This window comes from Orycteropus afer, unplaced genomic scaffold, assembly GCF_000298275.1.
Source record: "Orycteropus afer afer isolate SDZICR_OR568_19922 unplaced genomic scaffold, OryAfe1.0 scaffold00096, whole genome shotgun sequence".
Classification (NCBI taxonomy): domain Eukaryota; kingdom Metazoa; phylum Chordata; class Mammalia; order Tubulidentata; family Orycteropodidae; genus Orycteropus; species Orycteropus afer.
This window is the reverse complement of record NW_006921683.1, coordinates 8,762,491-8,775,054: the sequence shown is the minus strand read 5'-3', so window position 1 is coordinate 8,775,054 and position 12,564 is coordinate 8,762,491. Positions and strand designations below refer to the sequence as shown.

The following is a 12,564-nucleotide window of genomic DNA, read 5'->3' as shown; positions in this document are numbered from 1 at the left end:
GGCATGTACAATTCTCCTGTCCATAGTCTAGTGTTTTATTATCCCATGAACATCTTCCTCGCACCCCCCCTCACCTAGATAGGCAAGGGAGAGTGAAAATGCAATCTAACCTTCATAACTCAATGGCTTCCAAATAAATATATATATTCATTATATAGTTATTAGATATATTTAGTGTATATATATATATATATATATATATATATATATATATATATATATACACACACATATTCACTGTATATATATATATCAAACCTACTGTCATCAAGTTGATTCCAACTCATAGTGACCGGTTTCCAAGCTGTAAATCATTACAGAAGTAGATTGCCTCATCTTCCTCCCATGGAGCAGTTGGTGGGTTTAGAATTGCCAATCTTCTGGTTAGCGGCCAAATGCCTTACCCACTCTGCCACCATATGTATATGTGTGTATATATGTATGTATGTATGTGTGTATATATATGTGTGTGTGTGTGTGTGTGTGTGTGTGTGTGTGGGTTTTATGTATGTTAATGGGACCTCTGGTGGCCTAGTGCCTAAGACATTTGACTGCTAATCAGAAGGCTAGAGATTCAAACTCATCATCCACTCCTCAGAAGGAAGACTGAGCAATCTACTTCTCTAAAGATACCCCCCTGGGGTATCTTTAGCAGGGATTGCTATGAGTCAGATCTGACTCAACGGCAGTGAGTGTGTGTGTGTGTGTGTATACACACTCATATGTTCATACACACACACGTGTATGCTTTTGAGATGCTTGAGATAATTAAACTGAAGGTGGTCTTAAATTGAAATGTCCTAAAGAGTTTTAATATTAGTGTTTTAGGATTTATTTGTTTTACTATTTAGTAAAAATTTGTTATATATATGTATTCACTATATATATGTGTATCTATCTATCTATATATATAGGAGCCCTGGTGGTGTCATGTTTAAAGCACTAGGCTGCTAACCAAAAGGTTGGTGGTTCAAACACACCAGCTGCTCTGTAGGAGAAAGATGTGGCTGTCTGTGTCTGTAAAGATTACAGCCAATTCTGCTCTGTCCTGTAGGGTTGCTATAAGTTGGAGTTGACTTGACAGCAATGGGTTATATGTATCTCTCTATATATCTGCTTTTCTGATGCTTGAGTTATCTAAACTGAAGGTAGTCTTAAACTGAAATATTCCAGAAAGTTTTAATATTTATTACTTTTATTTTTTATTGTTCTTCTCATCCCTCTTGCTATCCAGCTTACTCTATTAGTTTGCCAACTATTGTTGTTGTTGTTGTTATGTGCTGTCAAATCATACCTGACTCATGGTGACCCCTCCTTGGGTTTCCAAGGCACTATCACTATGGAAGTAGGTTCCCCAACCTTCCTTCTGAGGAGTGGCTGGTGGGTTTCAACTGCCAGCCTTCTGGTTAGCAGTCAAGTGCCTTAGGCACTACACTACCAGAGCTCCTAGCATTTCCTTTCTCATCCAATTTATTATTGCTAAAAGGTTCCTAACCAAAACCAAAAAAAACAAATTCACAGCCATTGAGTCAATTCTGACACGTAACAACCTCCCCTGGGCTGGTGGTGCATATGATGAGGTTGGTTATTAACTGGAATGTCAGCAGTTTGAATTCACCCATTAGTGACAAGAAAGAGGCTTGGTGACCTACTTCTGTAAGATTGTTGTGGTTAATTGTTGTCTAGTGTGATTCCTACTCATAGTGATCCCATGTGTGCAGAGTAAAACTGCACTATATTGGTTTTCAACACTGTGACCTTTCAGAAGCAGATCACCAGGCTTGTCTTCTGAGGTGACTCTGGATGGGTTTAGAACACCAAACTTTCAGCTAGTAGGTGAGCACTCAATGTTTGCACCACCCAGCAACTCCTTCCATAAGATTTATCTTTTCTCCTTACAGCTACACCAATTGAAAACCCCTATGGAGCACAGTTCTACTGCGACTTACATGGGGGTTACCATGAATAGGAATACACTTGACTGCAACCTTTTTTTTTTTTTCTTCCAATATTGGGAAACAGATAATAAATATGTCAAAATTTGTATAATGTAAAAAGAAGTAGACTGTGAGAGAATGTTTGAGGGAACTTTAGTGAATAAGATGCATAAACTTTATATGTGGTAGTGACTAATTTAGCTTTTTAGACACCAGGGTTTTTTGATAATGGTAGGGAAGATATATTAGACTTTATTTTATATATTTCTACTTACTTACTTTTCTGGTTGTAGGTTCATGGGTAACCACATCTTAGGAAAGATCAAAGCAGTTAAACACATTTGCCTATTCATATTTTCATGTAACTATTATTTTCTAGAATATACTCGTATTTGTACGTGATTTTAAAATGTTTTTCTATTATGGAGATGATGGCTGCAAACAATTAATGACTTTAAAAATGTAACAACAGAAGTCATCTTATAAATTCTTTTTTCTGGTTTCTGAGTACTGATTGTGTTCATTGTGATCCAGTGAACTATGATCTGATGTGACTTTGCAGGGAAAAACCACAATTAGGTGCTTTAATTCACCTCCTACCCAGAGGCAACTGATGCCTTGTCCCTGGGTGCTGAGCTGTTTAAACTGTGAGTTAAAGAGTTTCCTGTGTCTGTCAAATGCAGCCTGGCTTAAACCTTTAAGTAGATAATACATGGATTTAGAGGCTGACAGTAGGCAGGGCAAAGCAGTTTATTCCTCGTTTTCTGAACATTGTTTTAGGTGAGTGAAAGGCAAACAGTAACCAAATAAAAAAATCATGAGAAAGTGTCTATGTTTGTGTTTCTATACTTAGATGAATACCTTTATTAAATGAAAAGAAGTGAGATAAGTGGATATTGTCAGAACCTTTTGGGGACCCAGTACAAAGCAATGTTCTTTGCTATCTAAATATGAACGAATAGAAAAACACAACTAAATGAGAAAGCGGAAGGGGAGGATTGGTGATTGAACTATTATTGATGAATGCACAAAAAAATAGCTGAAACCCAATTCTGAACTGCCTTATTCCCTGTCAGAAGAAAGGAGATAAGTCCTGCAGGCCAATTCTCATTCCCAACTCTTCTGTTAGATAAGTCAGCCCAAGTCTCCTGGAGTAGAGTGAGATAAAAGGCAGAAAGAGACCAGGAAAATTAGGCTAATAGTGCTCCCTCCACATAAAACTTTGAGGATTGTGTGCTGGCACTTGAATCCAGTATTTCTGATATGGTACTTTATATAACCCACCACTTATCTCTCAGTTTATTGTAGTATAGTGGCTTCTGTGTTGCTATAATGCTGGAAGCTGTGCCACTGGTACTTCAAATACCAGCAGACTCTTCCATGGTAGATAGGTTTCAGCAGAGCTTCCAGACTAAAGCAGACTAGGAAGAAAGGCCTGGAGATCTACTTCTAAAAACCAGCCAATGAAAGCCCTATGGACCACAACAAAATATTGTCTAATGTAGTGCTGGAAGATGAACTCTCAAGATTAGAAGGCACTTCAAATAGCCCCAACAATGGAGTCAAGCATATCAATGATTGTGAAGATAGTGCAGGAGTGCAAAACATTTTTTCCATTGTACATGTTGTTGTTGTTGTTATGTGCTGTGGAGTCGGACACAGCTCATAGCGACCCCTCCTTGGGTTTCCGAGGCAGTATCACTATGGAGGTAGATTGCCCCATCTTCCTTCCGAGGAGTGGCTGGTGGGTTTGAACCGCCAGCCTTCTGGTTAGCGGTCAAGTGTCTTAGCCACTATGCTACCAGAGCTCCTCCACTGTACATGGAGTCACCATAAAGTCTATTTGTCAGCAACTAACAACAGCTTTGTATTTGCATATTGTTAAATAATATGTATATCATTTTATCTTTCCCTCCAGCCTGTTGTATCACCATACTACAGATGAGGAAACTGAGCCTTAGAGAGGTTACCTAACTTGCTCATTGTAACATGGATGGTAACTAGAAGAGCTGAGCATCAAGTGTAGACCCATTCTTTCCACATCTCCAGTTTCTTTTCTCAAATTAATAAATCTGGTTTTACCCATCCAAGTAAATATCATAACTGAAAACCATTTTTAAACTGTGTTGTTGAAAATTTGATAAGTCATTGATATGAAATTTACCCTTTGAATCTTTATTTTGAAATAATTTTACACTTACAGAAAAGTTGCAGAAATAGTACAGAAAATACCCAAATGCCTTTAATTCAGCTTTCTCTAATGCTAACTACTTACATAATAATGTCTCATTGTCCTCCCACGGAGCTATTGGTGGGTTTGAACTGCTGAACTTTTGATTAGCAGCCAACTGTTTTACCCACTATGCCACCAGCTCTCTTAATTATCAAAAATAAGACAGTGACATTGATATACCACTATGAACTAAACTACATTTATTATTCAAATTTTGCCATTGTTTTCACTATTGACTGAATTTTTTGAGGGCAGGAGTGATGTTATGTTCATTTTCATATCCATAATTTCTAGTGGTAAATCTGTTGTTGTTGTTATGTGGCATCGAGTCGGACCTGACTCATAGCGACCCCTCCTTGGGTCTCCGAGGTGGTATCACTATGGAAGTAGATTGTCCAGCCTTCCTTCCGAGGAGTGGCTGGTGGGTTTGAATCGCCAGCCTTCTGGTTAGCAGTCAAGTGCCTTAGGCACTACACTACCAGATCAGTAAATGATTGTAAAATGCATAAATGAATTAATACATTTTGAGTATGTGTGTGGGTGTATGTGTGTTTGTGGTGTGTGAGTATATGAATGTGTGGGTGTCTGTGTGTAAGTATAGTTTAGAAGCATGTGTGAAAAGTATAAGATATAGTTCGAATGAATGGCATTCATAACTGAATTCCACATTAACCCACTGCCATTGAGTCGATTCTTACAGTGATCTCCGTTGGATTTCCAAGGCTATAAATCCTTACGGAAGTACATTGCTTCATCATCTCCCACAGAATAGCTGGTGGGTTTGAACCGTCAACCTTCTGGTTAGCAGCCAAATGGCTACCCACTACTATGCCAGAGCTCCTTAAATCACATTAGACTTTGTGAATCTCTGTCCTTTAATACTGTGGATCTTTTTCAAAAGTGAGAGTGTGCTGCCAAGATAGAAAGAAAGACACAGTGAATCCACTAAATGGATAGAAGGTTGTGTGTCACATTAATTATGTTAAGAGTGTGGGTGTGTGTTTCATATCCCACCTGAGTCAAGTGCCTGAGCAGGAGAAGCAGCAGTTGCTAGCAATCACTCCTATACTTCCAGAAAGATTTTAGAAATTTATCCTTAAACCAAGCCATAAAAACTGTTTTGCTTCAAAAGGAATTCCATTCAGATGCTTTTAAGGCTTCTATATTCTTTTTCACTGGATTTAGTCAAGAGAACGTTAATGGAGTGTGTATTTTGTTATGACAGTGGTTTCTGATGACCTCAAAAGTGAACACTCTTTAATCTCAATCTGTATAACAAAGAATATGGAAGCAGGATAGAGGGAATATTCAAGCATGTATTTCCTATTAGTAGCTTAATAGACCCTTAAATGCCTATTTTTCTTGTTTTCTCTGTCTTCTGTTAACAAAATTAAAAATATTAATGTGACAATTCCTACCAAGGCAAAAATATGTTATTTTTCTTACTTGGGTAAAACTAGCATATAAAATTTATTTATCACAAATATTAATTCAGCTTTTAAGGGATTTTAATTTTATTGTTGTCTAGATGGAAGACGTCATAGCACGCATGCAAGATGAAAAAAATGGGATTCCTATTCGTACAGTCAAAAGCTTCCTTTCCAAGATACCTAGTGTCTTCTCTGGTAAGTTTGCTTTTAGTGTATCTCTGTTTTCTCCTGCATCATATATTTAGTTCTTCAAAATCTATTTCAGCCATTCACTATTGAAAGTCTTTGTTTAACTCAGGCATGAATCAGTAGCTGCTTATTAAATGTCTATATTATGTTGATCATCATGTTAAACACTTGAAATAATCATAAAACAAAACAGATAGAATCCTGACTCTAAGACTCTTAGAGTGCATACACTTATTTGCCAAAACATAATGAACAAATGTGAAATAACAGCAATCAAAACTGAAATAAATTAAAGATGTATGAGCTTATGTGATAAAGAATATATATGGGAGTTAGGAGGCTGAAGAAATCAATAAGAAGTAAGGAAATTGTTCCTGAAGAAATAATATGAGTGTGAAAGACCAGGAGGAGTTATATCAGCCAGAGACCCCTGCCACACCCTGCTGAGCATGTAGAGCTGGGAAGTAACAAACTGCGGATAACTGGGTGGGTAAACATGATGTTGAAGGAAATAAGATGAAATAGATGGAAATGAATCAGATCATGAGGGTCTTTGAAAGCCACCAAAAATATTTAAATTTCATATATGGGGAAATATGGAGACATTTAAAATTTTTGTGGAGAATGTTTTGATCTAACTATTCAGGATAAATTGACATTGAGGAAAGGCTGTCATCATGGTAGGAGTCCTGGTGGCATAGTGGGAACCTACCAGGTGCTCTGTGGGATAAAGAAGTGGCACTCTGCTTCCATAAAGATTGTAGCCTTGGAAATACTGGACTAGTTGTGCTCTGTCCTTTATGGTGTGAGTTGGAATCCACTTGATGGTAACTGGTAATGGTTATAATCTTGGTGGTAGTTATAAGAATCTTGCAGTAATCATTTGGGTGCCACAGTTCTGGTATCCAGGGGCTGAAGGAGTAGAGAGGAGAAAGCATGAATATTGGTGAATATGGAGTATAGAGGATAAATGAGAATGCAACCCTGAGGGTTGTTGTTGTTGATTGTCTGTTTTGTTTGAATGGGCTGACTGAGACGTAAAGGAATCATTATCTGAAATAGGAAACCCACTGATTTAATTGGAGGTAGCTAGAGAAACTAGAGGAAATTAATAGCAATAAGTTAGAAACTGATGCTCTTTCTCTGTGAAGGACCCAGTTATGGGCCTCGGGGTATGCTGGGGAATTGCCTAGGTACAGGTAAGGGCAGAGTTGTGACCAGACAGACCTAAGCCATGTCAGGGAACAATGAAAATAAGGGGATTGGATTGCTGGAGCAAGCAGAAGAGAGGGTGCTTGACAGGAGTCATTTATAAGACTTTTGTGATGCTTCCTTATTAACAAAGATGAAGGGACACAATCACTAGATCAGGAGGCTTTGGGTCTTGGTAAGACCAGAGTAGCAGATAAGCAGATAAGCTGGCTCAGGTGTTGGGGTTTGGGAGCTGTCTTACTCTCAAGTAGAAGAGAGAGAGAGCTTGGAATAGGTGAGGGCTACAATAGAATAATATTTGGCTCTTACCTTATTTGACTTCTTTTTTTCTGTTACTACCTTCTTGTTCTTCTTTGATAATGCCCTGTGTTTTCCCACATCTGTGACTCTACTCCATCTCTTCTTTCTAGATAGAACTTCTGTCCTCACCTTCACATTTCCATATCTTTTCTGACTGTTAAATTTGATCTGTTTTTCCATATTCAGGTTAGGGGTCTCTTTTGAAAAGAAAACATTGTCCTCCAAAAAACTTGATTTGGGTCTCTTTATTCATAGTTCTATTCATGCTCCATTAGTCTTATAATTGTCTTCAAGTATGTTCTATGTCCTCTCATAAATATTAAGTTACCTGTAATTCTACTCTTGAGAATTAACTTTACATCTAAACCCAAATATTACTGTTATTTTGAAGAGATAAAAAGTGGATGAACTTATCTCTTTAAAATACTTGATTACATGGTTTGCAAACAAAATGCTTTCAGATTCCAGGCAGATAAAATGCCTGGAGGAGCTAATCTCAACTGAGAACTGTGATTAATCCAACAGTGCATAGCCTACTTAAAGGCTTTCTAATTTAGGAATTTTTATGACAGTATACAGACCAAGCAAAACATCAGATTAAGCAGAGTTGTAAGTTTGAATCACCTGCAGTAGTGGAGTCTGAAACTTTTTTATTGAATTCTTTAGATAGCAGTTCTTTAATAGCAATCTACTGCTGGGAGAAAACTTGATTGAAAATAGTAAAGTCTTAACTGAAAGTAAGGTTGGACATATAGATTTAGAATGAGCCCTGAAATCCCTAATAATTGTTTAAATGTTCACTAACATAAAACAACAGTGGTAACAATTTAATAAAGATAATATTGAAAGACAGCCCAAGATGGCAGTCTAGTCAGGCACACCATGCTGTCCCTCCACAGCAAAGACCTGGAAACCTAGCAAAACAGATACAGATAACAGTCCTAGAACTTGGATAATCAAATGTAAGGATAAAGAATTATATAGAACACCAGTTGGAAGAAAAAACTGACTGAAAATAGTGATCAAGGAGAGGTATGCAGTGGAGGTATTCTGCCAGCTGGCCTGACACAGCATGGCCATCTTGAGACAAAGCCAGCAGCAGTCTTGAGTGAGGAGCAAAGGAAGGCAGCTTCACAGACTTCCCAATATGAGATGGAGAAAGTATCTAGACATAGCCAGACTGAAGAGAGGTGTACAGGACATGAACTGGATGTAAAGAGGAAAAATACAGGAAGGAGAGCAAGAGTTCCAGGGATCCTGGCATCCACAGAGCTGGGAGGGAGCCAGTATCCAGAGATAGGACTACTCACCAGCAGCAGACCCTGACCATTAGGGTGGGCGGCACACATCCAGTGATAGATCCATAAAGTGTCAGCAGGGGATTCCTCACCTGATCAGACTATGGGCCTCCCCACCTCCCTCACACTTGGTTGGGGCCAGGTCCAAATTGCTGGCTATATCCAAAGAGAAGTGCTCAGGCATGCTTTGTGACCAAGGGAGGACACTCCCCCTTCTCTTTCACACCTGGTGATTAGAAGAATAAACCCCTTCCACTCCTATCAGTCTGCCTACTCTAAGACTGTGGTACAAACACCTCTTCCCTCTCCACCCAGCCCTATCAGCCCCCTCCCCCACAACCCTGATCATCTGATGAGCGGCAGGGGTGCCCTTGGTCACCCTCCGCACCTCCACTCACCACTCCACCCACCCAGAGCAAGCTGCAGAGGGCACTCCTGTGACCCCAGTCACCTTTCATACTCCCATTGCCTTACCACCTTATCCACCCACCTACTCCAAGTGAGGCACCCACCCAGCCAGTTGCCCATCACACACCCACTTCCCAGCCCACCAGGAAAGCAGCAGTGCCTTCCTGCCTCTGGTCACTAGCCACACCCACCTCACACTACCCCCACCCCAGCCATTGCTCTGCCCATGTGGTGAGTGCAGTTGCATGCTCTTGCACTGCTGCACAGATGATACACATTGGTCCATGCCTTCAGTTTCCCTGATCACACAGTGAAAAGGAACATGCACTCACCCTGTCCTTCAGTGCCCTACTCATGTGATGACATGTAGTCATCGTGCTGCCAGATGAGTGATAGGTGGAACATGCCTGCCCCACTCACTCTGATATATCAAAATAAAACAAAACATTATAACAAAATAACAAAATAACAAACATGCAATTAATAAATACGTACACAAATAAATGAAATAATACCTAATGCATCAAGGACAATAGACAAAACAAATCATATGACTAAACAGGATAAAATAGCTCAAACATATGAGCAAAATAAAAGGAAAGAAAACCTTTCAGAGGAAGAAGCAATAATAGAACTACCTGAAAGTGAATTCAAAATCTTATATTTGGGATCCTCAAAGATATCAAGGAAAACACAGAAAAAAACTCCAGAAAAATTCAGGAACATAATACATGAGCTAAATGACAGACTAGACAGACAATTAGAAACCATAGAAAACAACAGCTAGAAATTCAGAAGATTAACAGTAAAATATCATAAATGAATAACTCAATAGAAGGATGCCGAAGTAGAATTGAATCAATGGAATTGATTAAATAGAGGACAAATCTGTTGGTACTAATTTGTTTGAAGTACAATCAGAAAAAAAAAAAAAAAAAATGAAGAAAGCCTAATTATGTGGTACAACAAGAAGAGGAATAATTTTTGTATAAGAAGAATTCCAGAAGAGGAGACAAAGAAATACAGAGAGAAGTTTTGAAGGTATAGTGGCTAAAAATTTCCCAAATATCATAAAAGATGAGATGGTTACCATCCAAGAAGCTCAATGAATGCCATACAGCATACCAAAAAACAGCAACAACAAAAAAAGCACCAAAAGAACCAAACCCAAAGCTGTCATATTTATCATTCCCTTTAGATTATAAATGCCTTTATGGTGAAAGCTGTTATTTGCTATTCTTTCATCTAATGTGTTTATTGAAAGAGATAGTCAATGAAATTATGTTGAATAAATGTGAATTTTACACAAAATAAAAGGCAAAAAGTTCTGAAGCAGCTTGTGGCGCTTTACATGAGGCACCAATAAGACTAAGTGGAGAGATCTCATTAGAAACTTTGGAGGTAAGAAACCAATAGGATGACATACATAAAATCCTGAAGGGAATGAATTGCCAAACAAGAATCATATGTTCCAGGAAATTTATCTTTCAAATATAATAGTGAAAATAAGACTTTCCTAGATAAGAGGAAACTAAGGTAATTTATAAAAACCAAGCCATCTTACAAAAAATATTCAAGGGAGTCCTTCAGATAGAAAACCAGTATCATCAGACCGCAACCTGAGATAAGGACACATGAGAACTTCACCCAATTACTAACTCAGATAAAGACTTCACAAAAGCAAAATAAAGCTATAAAACCTGACTACGTGGAACCAGAAGAGTTAACTTATAAACAACAACACATTCCAAAAAAAAAAATGGGTGGAATGAAAAATGTCATTACAGAACATCTTTATGGGGTTGAAGTCAAAGTGATTTCAAGATATAATAGATTATTTTAATTTTAAGGAATTAATGTAAACTTCAGGGTAATCACAAAGAAAAGTGATAAATCAACTCACCAAAATAAAGAAGAAAACCAAAAAGGTCCTGTAAACAAAAAAGAACAACATAATTGATAGGAAAATAAAATCCATATATACAAAGAATTGAGCACAGAAAATTAAGAGCAACAATGAAACTTAGTACCACAAATAATAGTATAAGAAAATGATAGCAATGAGTCCATACCTATCATTCATCAACTGAATGTAAGTTGATTAAATCCATCAGTTAAGAGATGGCAAGTGGGAGAATGGATAAAACAGCATGACCCATCCATATGTTGCCTATAAGAGACATACCTTACATACAAAGACATAAACATATTACAAATCAAAGGATGGGAAAAAAATATGTCAAACTAACAGTATCCAAAATAGAATAGGAAAGCAAAAATAATTTTGGATAAAATGGACTTTAATCCAAATCCATTATCAGAGACAAATAAGGGCAGTATATAATGATTATAGGGTCAATCCACAAAGAAAATATAATAATAATAAATATTTACGCACCTGGTGACAGAGTTCCAAAATACAGAGACAAACTCTTAATAGAATTGAAAAAAAAAAAAAAGTTATACAATAGTAGGAGACTTTAACACACCATTTTCCATGAAGAGACAGGAAAATTAGAAAGAAACTCAGTAAAGGTACAGAATAGCTAAACCCAACTAAACAACTTGAACTCATAGACATACAAAATACACCACAGAAATAGCAGCATTTTACACATTCTTCTTCAGGGCATAGAGATCATTCTCCAGAATAAACCATAATCCTAGACCACAAGGCAAACCTCAGTAATTTCCATAACATTGACATAATATGAAGCATATTCTCAGACCATAATGATATAAAAGCAGAACTCAATAACTGAAAGAACAAGGAAAAATTTAAATACATGACAGCTGGCTTAATATCACCTTACTTAAAAACTATTGGATCATAAGGAGCTCTGGTGGTATGGTGCCTAAGGCATTTGGCTGCTAACCAGAGGTAGTAGTTCAAACCTGCTGGCTGCTCCAGGGAAGGAAAATGGGGCAATCTACTTCTGTAAAGATTTACCACCTAGGAAATCCAAAGGGGGTGTCTGTGAGTCAGAATCATAATAAAAACAAAATAAAAAATGAAATAGAAAAAAAACTCTCAGAATCAAACGAAAATGAAGACACAACATACCAAAGCCTCTATTAAAAAATAAATGAATGTGGAATAAAACTCAAAATAATAAAAAAATACCAGGCTTATTCAGAAGGTAGCAAGGGACAGGAAAGAAGAACAAAAAGAAGTAGTAAGCACAGGGACGAATTGAGGAGAGTGCTCTTATAGTGTGAGGATTGCATTCCATGTCACAAAAGAAAATATATATGAATTGTTGAATGGAAACCAATTTGCTTTGTAAACTTTCACCCAAACCACAATAAAGCGTTATAAGAAAAAATTGATCAAGGAAAAAAGATAAACACAAAAGGAAAAAAAGACTGTAATGGAACCAGTATATTTTTAAGTTGATAGAAATTGTAGAATTGGCTTCTGCTTGTTTTCTACAGTGGCAGTGATGATGGGCTCAAGCACAACAAATATTGTAAGGGTGGTGCAGGACCAGTCTATGTTTCATTCTGTTATAAATAGAGTTGCTGTGAGTTGGAGCTGATTCTATGGAACCTAACAA

The 12,564-nt window shown here is 37.5% G+C and overlaps 1 protein-coding gene across 1 annotated transcript in view; it reads left to right on the top strand.

Moving 5' to 3' along the window:
• The first annotated feature begins 5,698 nt into the window (after positions 1 to 5,698).
• Positions 5,699 to 12,564, top strand: part of RGS7 (regulator of G protein signaling 7) — a 566,544-nt gene continuing 559,678 nt past the window's right edge. The window contains exon 1 of the mRNA XM_042781200.1: positions 5,699 to 5,795. Coding sequence (XP_042637134.1) covers positions 5,699 to 5,795 — 97 coding nt within the window. The remainder of the gene's footprint in view (positions 5,796 to 12,564) is intronic.